The sequence below is a fragment of the Marmota marmota genome, unplaced genomic scaffold (assembly GCF_001458135.2).
Source record: "Marmota marmota marmota unplaced genomic scaffold, marMar, whole genome shotgun sequence".
NCBI classification, from domain to species: Eukaryota; Metazoa; Chordata; class Mammalia; order Rodentia; family Sciuridae; genus Marmota; species Marmota marmota.
This window is the reverse complement of record NW_026000185.1, coordinates 22,259,155-22,273,495: the sequence shown is the minus strand read 5'-3', so window position 1 is coordinate 22,273,495 and position 14,341 is coordinate 22,259,155. Positions and strand designations below refer to the sequence as shown.

Genomic DNA, 14,341 nt, shown 5'->3' with positions numbered 1-14,341 from the left:
CCCCCCCCCCCCCCCCCCCGCTTGAAGTCCTGGGGAATCAAACTCAGGGCCTCGTGCACGCTAGGCAAGCACTCTACCGCTGAGTTACCTCTACCTATAAGAGTAGTTGTTGAAGAGGCTGAGGCAGGAGAATCGCAAGTTCAAGACTAGCCTGGGCAAGTTAGCGAGAACTTGTCTCAAAATGAAAAGCGCTGGAATGCAGGTAGGCGTGTCCCAGAGTTCCATCTCAGCATCCAGGAAAAAAAATTCTTTGGACCTACAAGAGCATACATAATGCCAAATGTGAATTTCAGAAAAGGGCCCGAGGGATTTCTTTAGTTGCAAAATCAGTGCAGAGGTGCCTCGCTTCTTTTGCAGCCCTTGTCCCAAGTGGCCTGGCAGTGGGGAGCGGGGGAGCTCTTTCGTTCCTTGGCAAAGCGGAGGTGCTGCAGGTGGCAGGCTCTGCGGGAAAGCTCCCGCTGAGTACTTACAGGTCTGCGCCGCAGCCTCGGGGCGGGAGGAGAGGCGGGGCCCAGAAGAAGGCGGGATGGAGCCAGGAGGGAGGAGGGGCGCACCGGGAGCCCCTCCCCGGGGCGGGGCCGGGGCCTGGGCCTGCCGGGCGGTGCAGAGCTGAGGTCTGCCGCCCGCGGTCTGGAAGGCACATGCGGAGCTGCTCTGCGCCGCCCCACGAATCAGCAGTCTGTGAGGCTGGGTCAGAGCCCTGCCTCCCCGCACCGGTCACCTGCCTCTGCGCCTGGAAGTGGGGGGCCGCTGGGCCGTGCAGCCGAAGAGGTGCAGCTGCAGCCGCGGGGTGAGTGCGCGACTTCTCGAGGTGCCGTCTGACCCTTCTCCCCAGGGCCTCTCTGACTAGCTTACTTTCCTTAGTCGGCATAGGTAAATTAATTCCTGGCATCCCAAGGCTTTATTTTCATCAGTTTATTTTTGGATGGCTTCACTTGTTTTATTCCACAGTTATATTACCAAACTGCATGAATGAATGATGTAATCCCGCCTAGAAGAACCATCAGCCCAAGATTGGGACAATCCCCCAAACTTGAAGTGTCTGACTTTGTCACCTCTGCCATAAGAAGTAGAATCTTAGATGAATGCTTACCAGATACATTGTTATAAAGATAAAGCTTCACCTTGGGAGTTAATTAACTCATTCATTAGATTTGTTTAAAATCATTAAATTTTATTTTTATACATGACTTGCATATTTTAGTTACTCGTTGAATGTTTGATGGCTGGTATTGGTAGAGGGTCAGGGCAGAAAATAACAAAATCCAAGATTTCTGTATTTTATTACAACTACCAGGTAGGTTTTGTGTATAATAATGATTATAGTCCTGTTAACTTTCATGATAGTGAAACAAACCAGTCAGGACTTTAAACATTTTGAAATAATTTGACACCCCTAATAACTTTTTAAAAGCCAATGTTGTATTAATGTATAATTTAATGCAACATAATGCACCCAGATTAAGTGCACATTTTAATTAATTTTGACAAATTTATACACACTTATCACCACAACAGGACATTTCCTCTGAACCTTACAAGGGCCTCCTTCCACCTGGCTCTCATTCCTACTGATCTGATCTTTGTCATTATAGCATTTGTATTTCCAGAGTTTCATGTGAGTGGAATAATACAGCTTGTACTCTTGTGTCTGGCTTCTTTTGTAAAAAGTGTGTGTGTGTGTGTGTGTGTGTTTAATATCCATTTATGTTGTCCCTTGTATCATTCATTCCTTTTATTACTGAGTAGTGCTCCATTGTAAGAATATACCACAATTTGTTTATCCATTTATCTGTTGGTGGACACATGGGTTGTTTCTAGTTTGGGGTGATCCCAAATAGAGCTGTTATGAATATGTTTTCATTTCTCTTGGACACATCTCCAAGAGTGGGATTGCTGGGACTTGTGGTAAGTGTGTGTTTGATTTTCTCAGAAGTTGCTAAACTCACCAGCAATTCATGAGTGTTGACGCTCTATATCGTCACATGGCATTGTCTCTCTTCATTTTATTCATTCTTCTTTTGAGTTTATTTACATTTCTTCTTTTTTGAAATGTCTAGTTAAAGTCTTTTTTGTTCATTTTTAGTAGGTGGTTGTCTTATTGAGTTGCAGGAGTTCCTTATATATTCTGAATAGAATTCCTGTGTCAGAGATATGTATTGTGAATAAGAAATTACATTCTGTGGTTTTTCCTGCTTTTTTTCTGTTTTTGGTACCAGGGATTGAACTCAGGGTACTTAACCACTGAACTACACCCCCAGCCCTTTTTATTTTTTACTTTGAGACAGGGTCTCACTAAGTTGCTGAGGCTGGACCCTGACTTGCAATCCTCCTGCCTCAGCTTTCCAAGTAGCTAGGACTACAGGTGTGCACCCCCACACCTGGCCTAGACTCCTGTCAGGAGTCTACTTCTTTGTTTATTTGCATTTTCTTCTTCCAACAGATCCTCTTTCCCTTTCCTTTACTTTTCTGTCTTACTTGAAACTTGAAGAATCAAAGCCATTAGAAGTGTGTGTTTGTTCCTCTGAAGAGCTTGAAGAAGGCAGAAGCAGGACATCTCCCAGGGGAGTGGTCTTAGGGAACTTGGCATCTGAACTGTTCCTGTAACTGTCCCAACAGGAGGGACAGTGGATCCACAGTCTCTTCTTTCTTTCTTTCTTTCTGTACTGGGAATTGACCTCAGGAGTGCTTACCACTGAGCAACATCCCAAGCCTTTTATATATATCTATGTATGTATACATATGTTTATATGTATGTATATATACACACACACACACATACACACATATATGTATAGGCATGCGCCATCATGCCCGGCTACAGTCTCCTTTTTCTTGTCATTTTCTGGACCTTCAGGTACACATCTTCCTTCTTTCTTTCTAGGCCCTTGCAGAACCCACAGATCCTTCCTAAAGAAGTTTGCAGTTTGGGGCTGGGGTTGTGGCTCAGAGGTAGAGCATGTGACTAGCATGTGCTGGGCCCTGGGTTTGATCCGTAGCACCACGTAAAAAAAAAAAAAAATGAATGAATGGAATAAAGATATTGTGTCCAACTACAACTAAAAGAAAAAAAAAAAGTTTGCAGTTTCCCTCAGAAAGGGAATCCAGCACTGGAGAGATATGAGTCACTGTGTCTTATGTAGTCAGTTGCTGTGGTGCTTCTCTCTGTTAGCAGTTGCCTGTACCTGAAGAGACAACCATCCACTGTTGCCCAGGAGGCGGGCACAGCATCTGGATTGCCAGAGGAGTGCCTGCTTCTTAGCCAGTTGTCCTGTTTGCTTTAGGTGCCCTGGAATAGGGACTGATGGACGCTTGTCCTGCTTGCAGGAAGGGTCTTTTCCTCTCCTCTGATTCGAAAGCTTCCAGAATTCACTGTGTGCTGCTCAGGGGCCTGCACAAATCTGCCTCTGCTTCCAGAGTGCCCAACATACTTGCTCTCTTGCTGTGTTTCACCTCCTAGCACCATGCTGGTTCCTATCTGTCCTTTCACAGGGGAAGGTCAGAGGTTGATTCTCAAAAGGTGAAGGAGGTGGAGTGATCTTAGATGCCTCTTACAAGACACTAGATGGAAAAGTTGGGAGAGTTTGTTTGGGAAAGAAGATATTTTTCCCCTCTTATCTAAAATTAGGCCTCCTAAGACTGGCCCTGAAGGAAAACCTGTTTTTGTACTTTGGAGCTAGGCCTAAGAAGGGCTTGTCAGCATGTTTTCTATTATGTTTTGTTTTAAATCTGTTGGATCACGCTGGCACCCTGGTTGGGACTGAGCCTGAGCCTGAATCATAGATCCTTCCATCAGGATTTTTTCCCCCCACATTTTTTATTGGTGCATTATTGTTGTATACATGGTAGGATTTGTTGTTACATATTCGTACATGCACACAGTATAACAGTATAGTTCAGCCAGTGTAACTCCCCAGTACTTTCTCCTCCCTCCAGGATTTTTTTTTTTTTAAATTCCTAGTCCTGTCTTCTCCCTTCCCCCAAGAGCCAGATTGGAGGATCCAGAGTTCATTCCCAGCAACGATTTTTCTTTGTGTGAAATTCTAATGTACACAATTTACTTTGAAGCAACTTACTCAGCAGATTTTCTCCCCTATAGCCTTTTTTTAAAAAAAATATTTTTTTAGTTGTAGTTGACATAATACCTTTATGTTATTTATTTATTTTTATGTGGTGCTGAGGATGGAACCCAGGGCCTCACTCCTGCTGTATTGCTGAGCCACAACCCCAGCCTCCCCCCCCACCCATAGACTTCTGAATATGCATGAACTGTGAGTCATTCCTAGTGGAGACAAGGAAAAAAAGAAAAGAGGGAACAAGTGAGTGAACAAGGAGGCAGAGCAGGTTTGGAAGAGCGAAAGGAATCTGAGATCAAGTTTGCTGTGCTGGTCAATCAAGCAGAGAGGGAGCTGAAACCCTTGTAACCCGAGGTGGCAGGCACAGGCCCTGGCAGGAGTGTTGCCTGAGCAGAGTTATGGTCATGTCATGCAGCTTGGCCTCCTGGCAAGGGTGTAGGGAAAGAATCTGTTGAGGGGTTGTCTCAGAGGTTCTGTATTCTCTGTCTTGGGGACCTCATTGCAACACAGAGGGCAGGTGTCAACAATTTCAAGAGAGGTCAGGACCAGTGTTCAGCTGGGGATGTAGAATTCAGTCCTTGCATTACTTGAGGGAATGTAGGTCTCCTGCCATAGTCAAGGCTGATGTTCTTTTTTTTTTTTTTTTGTCTTTGGTAATGAGGATTGAGTGTAGAATGCTACACCCCAGCGCCCCACTTTTTTTGGTACTGGGCATTGAACCCAGGAGTATTTAATCACTGAGCTACATTACATCCCCAGCTCTTTTTATTTGTTATTTTGAGACAGAGTCTCTCTAAGTTGCCCAGGCCAGCCTGTTACTTGTAATCCTCTACCTCAGTCTCACAAGGAGCTGGGATTACTAAAGGCTGGTGTTCTTGTGGAAGCTGGGGATGGTGTTAGTGGTTTGAAAAAAGCTCAAGTACTTGGTTTTTCAAGTATAAGCAGTGAATATTTGTCTTTTGTCCTCTCTTAGTCTTCTGTGAGGCCCTGGGTCCTGGCTCTGTCTGGCTCTGTCTTTCCCTGGCTTTGAGGCTGTAGGTGCCTGGCAGTCACCCTCAGTGGTCTTGCCCATTCTGAATCATGCCGCATTGCCTCTGCATGTTCATGAAGTATTCTTTGGACTGCCCTATTTAGCTCACCTCAGCTTTCTGTCTTCCTCTTCCCTCACCTATGGCCCACTGCCTTTGTGCAGTGGGATTGCCTGGCTTCTCTGCTGACAGACTCTTTCCTGGGCTTTTACAGTGAGCCTGCTGGCCATATCATATGAATGGGGTTGATTCTGCCCATCCAAAGCCAAATGAGGGCTTTGAGCAGAGTAGGAGTAGGATACGGAGCTCCTGGATCTTTGGCTCAGTGGGAACTGATGATCTGTGAAATCTCCTCTAGCTGCTGGTCTCCCAAGGAACATACAGCCTTCCTTTTTCTCCTGTGGTGAATCATCAGCCATTGTGCTGTCCAACCAGCAGAGCTCTGGCCAGAATTTCAGAAGTTCTCTGGGTCCAGTTAGGTTCTTATCAGTGCTTAGCCTCAGTTAGCTCTGCTTAATTTATGTGCCTTTCTTTGCTATCTCTGTGCATTCAAGATCCAAGTTTTAGTTCCTTTAGTTATCACCTGGGTTACTCAGTGACCTTGGGTACAGCTAAGCAGGTAGGAGGAAGTTAGAACTCCTTGCTTGCATGTGCTTACCTGGCTCCTGTGGCAAGGCTTGGGACCAGACCCAGATGACAATTTCCAGGTTCTCTCCAGCTTTGGAATGCATGGTGCTGATCTGCCTCAGCAGCATTGCTGGTCGGAGATCTCAACTTCAGGCCAACAGCTCACTGACTTGGAATTGTTTTATCAAAACAATAATCGATTCAGTTCCTTGTTGAGTCCTGATAACTATTTAGATCCAATTGCATCTAATTGTGAAGCATTTACCTAAACCAGCCCGGTTCTGGGTGCAAGATAGAAAGGTAATTACCCAACAGGACCTCGAGTTCTAGGGGATTAATGGGAATATGAATTCTCTGGTGGGAAAGGGGAATATAGTATGGTACAGGGAAGGTCATTTGGTCTTCACCCTGAAGAATAATTCAGAATTTAGGGAAGGTGTGATTCTGGGCACAGAGAGCAGCATTCGCAGTGGCATCGAGGATAAAACAATTGGCATTTTAAGGAACAAGACCTTTTTATTTATTGGGCACAAGGTATGTGTGTTTGTGGGGGGAGAAGAGCAGTGGGAATGATGTTGGTAGAATGGACTGAGCTAAATGGGGAATGAGGAGGTCAGTGGCAGGGAATGGATCAGCATGGTCAGACATGGGCACGTCTTACCCTAGTTTGACTCTGTGGAGCTGGCCTTAGGTTCCATTCCTTAGCAGTGAAGCCTAATCAGTACAGTAGCATTGTAAAAATGCCAAGACTGTGTTAAAAAAAAAAAAAGATTGTTCAACTAATAAAGCTAAGAATGGGCAAATGATCAGAATAGACACTTCTCAAAAGAATAGTACAAGCAACCAACAAATACATGAAAAAGAGCTGTGTCGTTAGCTGTCAGGGCAAGGCACATCAAAACTACAACAAGATATCTTTGCACTCCAATTAACACAGCTGTTATAAATAATAATATTAATAAATGCTGGTAGCCAAACGTGGTGGCACACTCCTGAAATCCCAGCTATTTGGGAAGTGGAGCAGGAGGATTCCAAGTTCTTTAGTGAGACCCTGTCTCAAAATAAAATAAAAAATGGCTGGGGATGTGAGTCAGTGGTAGAGTGCTCCTAAGTTCACTTCTTAGTACCACTGGGGAAAAAAATGCTGGCGAGGATATGGAGAAATAGGAATCCTGATATGCTGCTGTTGAGAATGTAAATTGGTTCCATCATGGAGAATAGGATGGAGGTTCTTCAAAAAACTAAAAATAGCTGGATGTGGTAGTGCACACTAGTAATCCTAGCTACTCAGGAGGCAGAGGCTGGAGGATCAAAGTTACCCCGAGAATGAAAATAGAGAGGGCTGGGGATGTGGCTCGGTGGTCAAGTGCCCCTTGGTTTAATTCCCAGCACTGCAAAAAAAAAAAAAAAATCAAATTAAAAAACCCATGAAAAAATAGATCTACCACATGATTCAGCTGTCCCTCTTCGGGGTATATGTCCAAAGGAAATGAGACCAGTATGCCAAAGAAATGCCTGCACCCGGTGTTTATTGCTGCAGTATTCACAACAGCTAAGATGTAGAGTCAGCCTAGGTGCCCATTAATGGATGAGGGGACAGAGAGAGAGTGGCTTATATACCCAAAGGAGCATCATTCAGCAATGAAGAATGAAATCCTGTCATGTACAGCAAACAGATGGAACTAGAAGATATGGAGCTAAGTGAAATAAGCCAAGCACAGAAAGACGAGCACTACATTTTTTCTCACATGTGGAAGCTGAGCAAACTGACCTCACATAGGACAGCGTCTACTGGAGGCTGAGAAGGGTTATATGTGTGTGCAGGAGCAGTGGTTGGAGGAGCTGGGTTTGACTGGGGTATGCCATATGCATGTGTGGAAGTGTCGCACTGACCAATTGATATGTATTAATTTTAAAGGTTTCTTTTTTATACCTTTATTTTACTTATTTATTTTTATATGGTGCTGGGAATCGAACTCAGGGCCTCCCATGTGCTAGGTGAGCGCTCTACTGCTGAGCTACAACCCCAGCCCAATTTTAAAAGTTTTAAAAGGAGTTTGTGCCTTTTAGGAATATAGCTTAAAATACTCTTGGATGAAATGACTTGCTTTGAGATCCTGCGGGAAGGTGAAAGTATGTAGGGCAGTTGGTGGAGCCAGATTAGCTCTGCTATTAAAGCAGGGTGATGAATACACAGGGGTTTGTGTATCCATTCTATTTTTTTATGAAGTTGAATTTTTCCAGAGTGAAAATTTAAAAATGATTATGTGGATGAGTATGCTATTTACAGTTTTATCACTTTACTCATTCAGCACTCAGAATTTAATTAAACTTCTGCTTAAACAATTGAGTCAGACTAGGTGTTTGGGAAGCTTAGCATGTTGGTGTCAGGGCCTGGGCCTGGTGAGGACGTGCAATTTGTTCTAAGCGTAGATCACTGGCATCATCTGCTGGCTCTACACATGACAGCATGTCTCTGATGGGAGGCTCTTCTAGACAGCCTTTGGGATCCCTCTCATCTTGTTTCTAGTACAATCATTTTTCTACAGCAGGGCCCCTCTCGCTTCCTCCCAGGCACCTCCTCTCCATTCTCCTTCAGTTTCACAACTTATTTTTTCGGTACTGGGGATTGAACCCAGGGGCGTTTAACCACTGAGCCATACCCCAGCCCTTGTTATTTTTTATTTTGAAACAGGGTCTTGCTAAGTTTCCCAGACTGGCCTTGAACTTGCGACCCTCCTTCCTCGGCCTCCGGAGTCTCTGGGATCACACAGGCACCATTGCGCCTGACAGGCCGTCCCCCCAACCTCTTCTCCTTTCCCCACTGATTTCAGTCTGGCCATGTTTGACTGCCCCCTCCGCCTCAGCGACTGCCGCTTCCTCTCGCCTCTCTCCTGAGTGTCCCAGTATTAAAGTCCAAACCCTTGGTTTCTCCCAAGGCCCTCGTTACCTGAGCTCCTTGTGTGCTGCCAGGCGGGGCCTATCATGGCTTCCAGCAGTGTCTGCACCACTGTCCTCCCCTCTGTTGTCCTGACCTCCCTGCAGCCCTGTTCCTCAGACAGGGCTGAACAGCTTCTCCATGTGCCCATAGTGTCTTCAGTCCCCAGAAAGAAGGAAAGTTGGACACTGGTACAACATCGGCATATTTGCAGGTGCGTCCCTTCACTAAACTGGGCTCCTGAAGTTAGAGTTTGGCTTTTGCTCATTTCTGTGACCCTATAGCCTGGGATTCAGAGGGCACTAGACTGTGTCAGTAAGATGTGCGTTGTGAGCCACACTGACCTGGGTACCATGGGCTGCCTGTGGCACAGCTGTTGCCTCTTGCGCCTCTTTCTGTCCTCAAACACACTTTATTGTTCTCCTCCAGGAGGAAAGATCTCCCGAGGATGGTCTCCCACCCAGAACTGAAGCAGCTTTTCTGCACGGCTGATGCAGTGTGTTTCGACGTGGACAGCACTGTGATCAGAGAGGAGGGGATCGACGAGCTGGCCAGGTTCTGCGGCGTCGAGGATGCTGTGTCAGAAATGTAGGGACAGTCTTCACTCACTGTTTGCATGGTGGACAGGGTTACAGCACAGCTCTCTGGGGAGAAATGCCAGGCCCCAGCCACCATTCTTGGATTTGGTTGTGGGTGGAGCATGACAAGTGCTGAGCATTTCCTGCCCTCCCTGAGAGCTGACTGGTGGTGTGCCTTACTCACTCACCCATCATCGTGAATGATGGTGACATGTGTCATGGCACAAAATAGGAACACTGGGTCCGGCAGACCCACAGCCAGCCATGTTCTGAGCTGGGGCAGGAGAGCCACCCACAACCATGACCAACCAAAGACACAGCCTGGGGGTCCTCGGGGTCCAGCACCTGTGTCATGGCTGAAAGTGTGGCCTTACCCTGTGAGGTGGCCCACATCTGTCATCCTAGTGACTCAGATGGCCGAGGCGTTGCAAATTTCAGGCCAGCCTGGGCAACTTAGCAAGGCCCTGTCTCAAAAATAAAACATAAGCTGGGCACAGTGGCATTCACCTTTCACCTCAGCAGCTCAGGAGGCTGAGATAGGAGGATGGCAAGTTTCAGGTCAGCCTCAGCAACTTAGCAAGGCCCTAAGCAACTTAGTGAGACTCTGTCTCAAAAAAGAAAAGGGGCTGGGGTCGTGGCTCAGTGGTTAAGTACTGCTGAGTTCAATCTCCAGTACCAGAAATAAATGAATAAGCAAGTGTGGCCTTGGTGGTTCTCGGGAAGGCTCATCTGTGAGCTTCCTGGGGGGTCAGAACCCCACCCCCCACCTGCCTGCAGCAGCCACTCCACCTGTCATAGCCCCTCACCAGGTCAAGAATATCTTGTCCTTGGTCCCTTCTTGGTTTACAGGCACTCAGGGCTTCCAGGGAAGGTGCCTGGAAGAAGACGATGGCTTCTCAGAGCCTGCAGGGCAGGTTGTGGAGGCACGGTGTGTGGTCTCCGAGGCCCAGCGCTGCTCAGTCAACCTCAGGAGTTTATTCTGAGGCCTCGCCTCCTATAGCAACAGCATCACTGTGGTCCCAGGGTTCCTGCCAGTACCTTGCTCACCACAGGCATTGTGAGAACCCGGGGCATGTGGGTTTTAGGACTGCTGACGTGACTGGCCTGACTGTTGGGTCTTTCTCCTAGGACACGGAGAGCCATGGGTGGGGCAGTGCCTTTCAGAGCTGCACTCACTGAGCGCCTGGCACTGATCCAGCCCTCCAGGGAGCAGGTGCAAAGGCTCCTGGCAGAGCACCCCCCACACCTGACACCCGGCATCAGGTGAGAGCGGCCTTGGTGCTGGGTGCACCGCCTACAGCACTGGTGTTTGGCGCTCCTGAGAGTGTGTGGTGCTCGCTGTGGAGCCCTGTTCTTTGGGCCCTTAGGTGTCTCTTCTGGCTAACGTCTGCCCACCCTCCGTCCCTCATTCTGTCCTCAGGGAGAACCTGAGCTCACCTGTGTTTCTTTTCTTGTGTTTTTCTGGGTCCATGGGCAGAATAGAGTTGTAGAATGGTTTCTGACAGCAGAAAAGCTTCACCCATTGATTTCTGCATGCATTTAATCATTAAATTTAAAGCATTAAATCCCTAGTCAAAATACCTCATCAGATAAACTTTGGCCAAATGCATTCCAGAGGAAAAAATATATGTTAGTTTCCTTTTCATGTGTGGTGAGCAGTGTTCGTGTTTTGTGTTCTGTCTCTGCAGGGAGCTGGTCAGTCGCCTGCAGGAGCGGAACGTCCAGGTCTTCCTCATCTCTGGTGGCTTTCGGAGCATTGTAGAGCACGTTGCTGCCAAGCTCAACATCCCTGCAGCCAATGTCTTTGCCAACAGGCTGAAATTCTACTTTAACGGTAAGCTGCCTGGGAGGGAGTCCCATCCCGTCCCCTCTGCTGCTGAGTGCCCAGGGCAGCGTCTGGGGATGAACCTGAACAGGGTTAAATGTGAGATCAGTGATTCCTTGACTGACTGACTGACTGACTGACTGTCATCTTTTGCTCTGCGGCGACTCAGGCCATCTTCTGTCCAGCTTGAGTGTCCATGCCGTCGCTCATCTGTGTAGATTCTGTATCCAGCAAGCGCTGACTCCTGGGTGGCGGGGGCTCTCTTGTGTGTCCCCTTTCCATTCTGTGTGCTCTTATGTGCTAGAAGCTATTTAGCCTCCAGAAGGAGAGTTTCGTTAGCTGGGTCAGCGCACCGTAGCAGCCCCTGGGGATGCTTCCTGGCCCTTGGTGAGTCCTCTCAGAGTCATGGCTGTGGTTTGATATTATTCCAGTAGGGTCAAGGGGCAGCTGATAGTCTTAAAACCAAATCACATTCAATTGTGTTAATATGACTTTTTTTTTTAAAGGATCAATAGATAGAGATGGATCATTGAAAAACGTAGGGAATGAGGGGCTGGGGCTGGGGCTCAGCAGTAGAGCACTCACCTAGCACATGCAAGGTGCTGGGTTCGATCCTCAGCATCACATAAAAATAAATAAAATAAAAATTTTAAAAATTGTGTAAAAAAAAAAAGAAAAAGGTAGGGAATGAATGTGATACTCTATTAAGAATAGTAATAGGGGCTGGGGTTGTGGCTCAGTGGTTGAGCGCTTGTCTAGCACGTGAAAGACCCTGGGTTTGAACACGTGAAAGGCCCTGGGTTTGATCCTAAGCACCACATAAAAATAAATAAATAAAATAAAGGTATTGTGTCCAACTACCAAAAAAAAAAAAAAAGAATAGTAATAATTGAAAGTAAATTAGAATTTCCTCTTAAGTGAAATTAAATATCAACATTACAAGTTTAATACATTACTATTTTATGGTTTTTAGAATTCCTACACTGGCACCTTGGAGGATACAGTGGGTCACCCAGCATGTTTAGACCTCACAGAGCCACTTCTGCGGAGGTGACTGTAACTCAGAGGCCAAGATGATCTATTCTGAGGAGTAACGCTGGAGCCTAGGCTGCAACTTACCCGGGACATTTTAGCCTCTCAGGGACATCATCTGTGCAGAAAGCTTGCCCTAGTAACTTGCCTCTGAACTTAACATGTTTTCTCTGCTCTCTTAAGGTGAATATGCAGGTTTTGATGAGACACAGCCAACGGCCGATTCTGGTGGGAAAGGAAAAGTTATTAAATTTCTAAAGGAAAAATTTCACTTTAAGAAAATAATCATGATTGGAGATGGAGCCACAGACATGGAAGCCTGTCCTCCTGCTGTATGTATTGAGGGCACTCTTGTTTTTGTTTTTCAAGATGGTGTTTTGTTTTAGACAGCTGATTCAGAAGTCCATCAGGTTTGCAATAGAAATTAAACCAAACAGCCAGATACCACCATAGAATAGAAACCCCAACAGCCAGAAGGCATGCAGTCTCTTTCCGTTGGCTGGCTTTGCAAGCCCAGGAGGACTTGTGAGCGGGACTCCTGTCTTCCAGACCTGAGCCCGTTGTCTGTGGTTGGTGCCACCGTGAGGGAGCCTAGTGCTCTGAGGCCTGGCTTCAGCCCATGGCACTGGCCCCCTTGCAGCTGCACTGCCTCCCTGCCCTTGAGGCCTCCCGTAGCCCTGGGGAAGGAAGTACCTTCCTTTTATGAGACTAGTGGGGTCTTATTTCTGAGGAGTTAAACCCTGAGCAGGAAGCATTGCGGTGGGGCCAGCCGCCTGATAGCCATGCATGCGATTCCCCAGGGCCATGGGGTAGATGTTCAGAACCCAGGCAGTCTCTCCATGTGGCTTGGCTTCGTCTGTGTCTGCCTTGGGTTAGGAGGGCGAGGAGCAGGTCGCCTCCTCCCAAGCCCCAGGTTGGCAGGCTCTGGTGTCCCTGGGTGAGGATGCTCAGCTCTACAGGACAGCTTGTTCTTCCAGGCAAACATTGCCCTGAGTGATGCTGTGTTGGCTTAAACAATGACCCCCTTTCTTTTTCTTAGGATGTTTTCATTGGATTTGGAGGAAATGTGATCAGGCAGCAGGTGAAGGACAACGCCAGATGGTACATCACTGATTTTGTGGAGCTCTTGGGGGATCTCGAAGAATAATCTCCATTTTTTTACACAGCTCGTGACAACTTCAGATTAATTTTTACAAGTTACACAGATTGATACTATTTGATTACAGTTGCCTGTGACAACTTAATATATAAAGTCGGTACTGATTTTCTATATGTTCAAGTAAATTATAGTTAGGACTCCTAGAAGATTGCTTTCTTTTTCTTTTTTAACTGTAGTCTAGTATTTTTATGACCATCAATTACCTAGAGAGTTGTATTATCTGAATTCCTGTGTACCGTACCTGTGTACATTGCTGGCTGTATTTTACTTGAGGCCTTTCAAGGGTGTATGGTAAAATAAGTACCTTCCCTCTGGCAGCATCCATTCGGCAGCCTCACCGGAACCCTGGTTTTCCCCTTTGGTGTACAAATAAAAATCTATCCACCCTCCAGGTCAGATTTGTGGAGTCTTTAGTTCTGCCTCTTATGTAGTCCAGTACCCCAGCCTCAAGGACTATGGGTGTATGGGTGTCTGCAGGCAAGGAGGAGCCTGGGGTCTGTGCAGCGCATTGGTCAGCATCCTGGTTCCATATGTTCCCCTGCGAGGCCCTGGCCAGGCAGGGAGAAGTCCCTTTCCCACCTCTTAGGATTGGTTATGTTTGGAGGGCTGAAAGGCCTTAAAAAAATAACAATGGAGCTTTAAACAAGACTACTGGTCTTACAAGATAGATGTTGGAAAATCACATCAAGGAAAAGAAAGAAAACAGGTTTTGCCTCACCAGGGAAGGTGCCCCCCCCCCCGCCACGCCCCCACACACCACACAGACTGAGCAACACCTAGTAGCCGCATGTCTGTCTGAACCCTGTCTGTAGGTGGCTTGGGAAGAAAGACCTGAGAGTCGGGCTCCCTTTTGTTCCGAACTGTGCAAGGAGAGGGTCGTTGCAGAAAATGTTTTGAAAGTATGAGATTATGCGCCCTTCCTGGCTGAAACCCGGGGAAGGGGAGAGGCGGGCCAGGAGGAGGGCAGAAGCCCCTGCCTCCCATGGGATCTGGACCCTGGGGCCTGCACGGCCTAGCGGGATGGGACTCAGGGGCCTGCACGGCTGAGCTGGGTGGGACTGGGGGGGTGGGGTCCTGC

At 47.1% G+C, this 14,341-nt stretch overlaps 1 protein-coding gene across 3 annotated transcripts in view; it reads left to right on the top strand.

Moving 5' to 3' along the window:
• Psph (phosphoserine phosphatase) overlaps positions 1 to 13,654 on the top strand; it is a 22,203-nt gene extending 8,549 nt beyond the window's left edge. The window contains exons 1-6 of one of the 3 annotated variants that reach the window (XM_015491370.2): positions 381 to 790; positions 9,099 to 9,257; positions 10,376 to 10,510; positions 10,936 to 11,081; positions 12,288 to 12,436; positions 13,144 to 13,654. In XM_015491370.2, coding sequence (XP_015346856.1) covers positions 642 to 790; positions 9,099 to 9,257; positions 10,376 to 10,510; positions 10,936 to 11,081; positions 12,288 to 12,436; positions 13,144 to 13,251 — 846 coding nt within the window. In that variant the 5' untranslated portion in view covers positions 381 to 641 and the 3' untranslated portion in view covers positions 13,252 to 13,654. Of the gene's footprint in view, positions 1 to 357; positions 791 to 9,098; positions 9,258 to 10,375; positions 10,511 to 10,935; positions 11,082 to 12,287; positions 12,437 to 13,143 lie in introns of those variants that run through there. The other 2 variants (XM_048789869.1, XM_048789870.1) reach the window with 2 other exon arrangements.
• Positions 13,655 to 14,341: the final 687 nt, after the last annotated feature.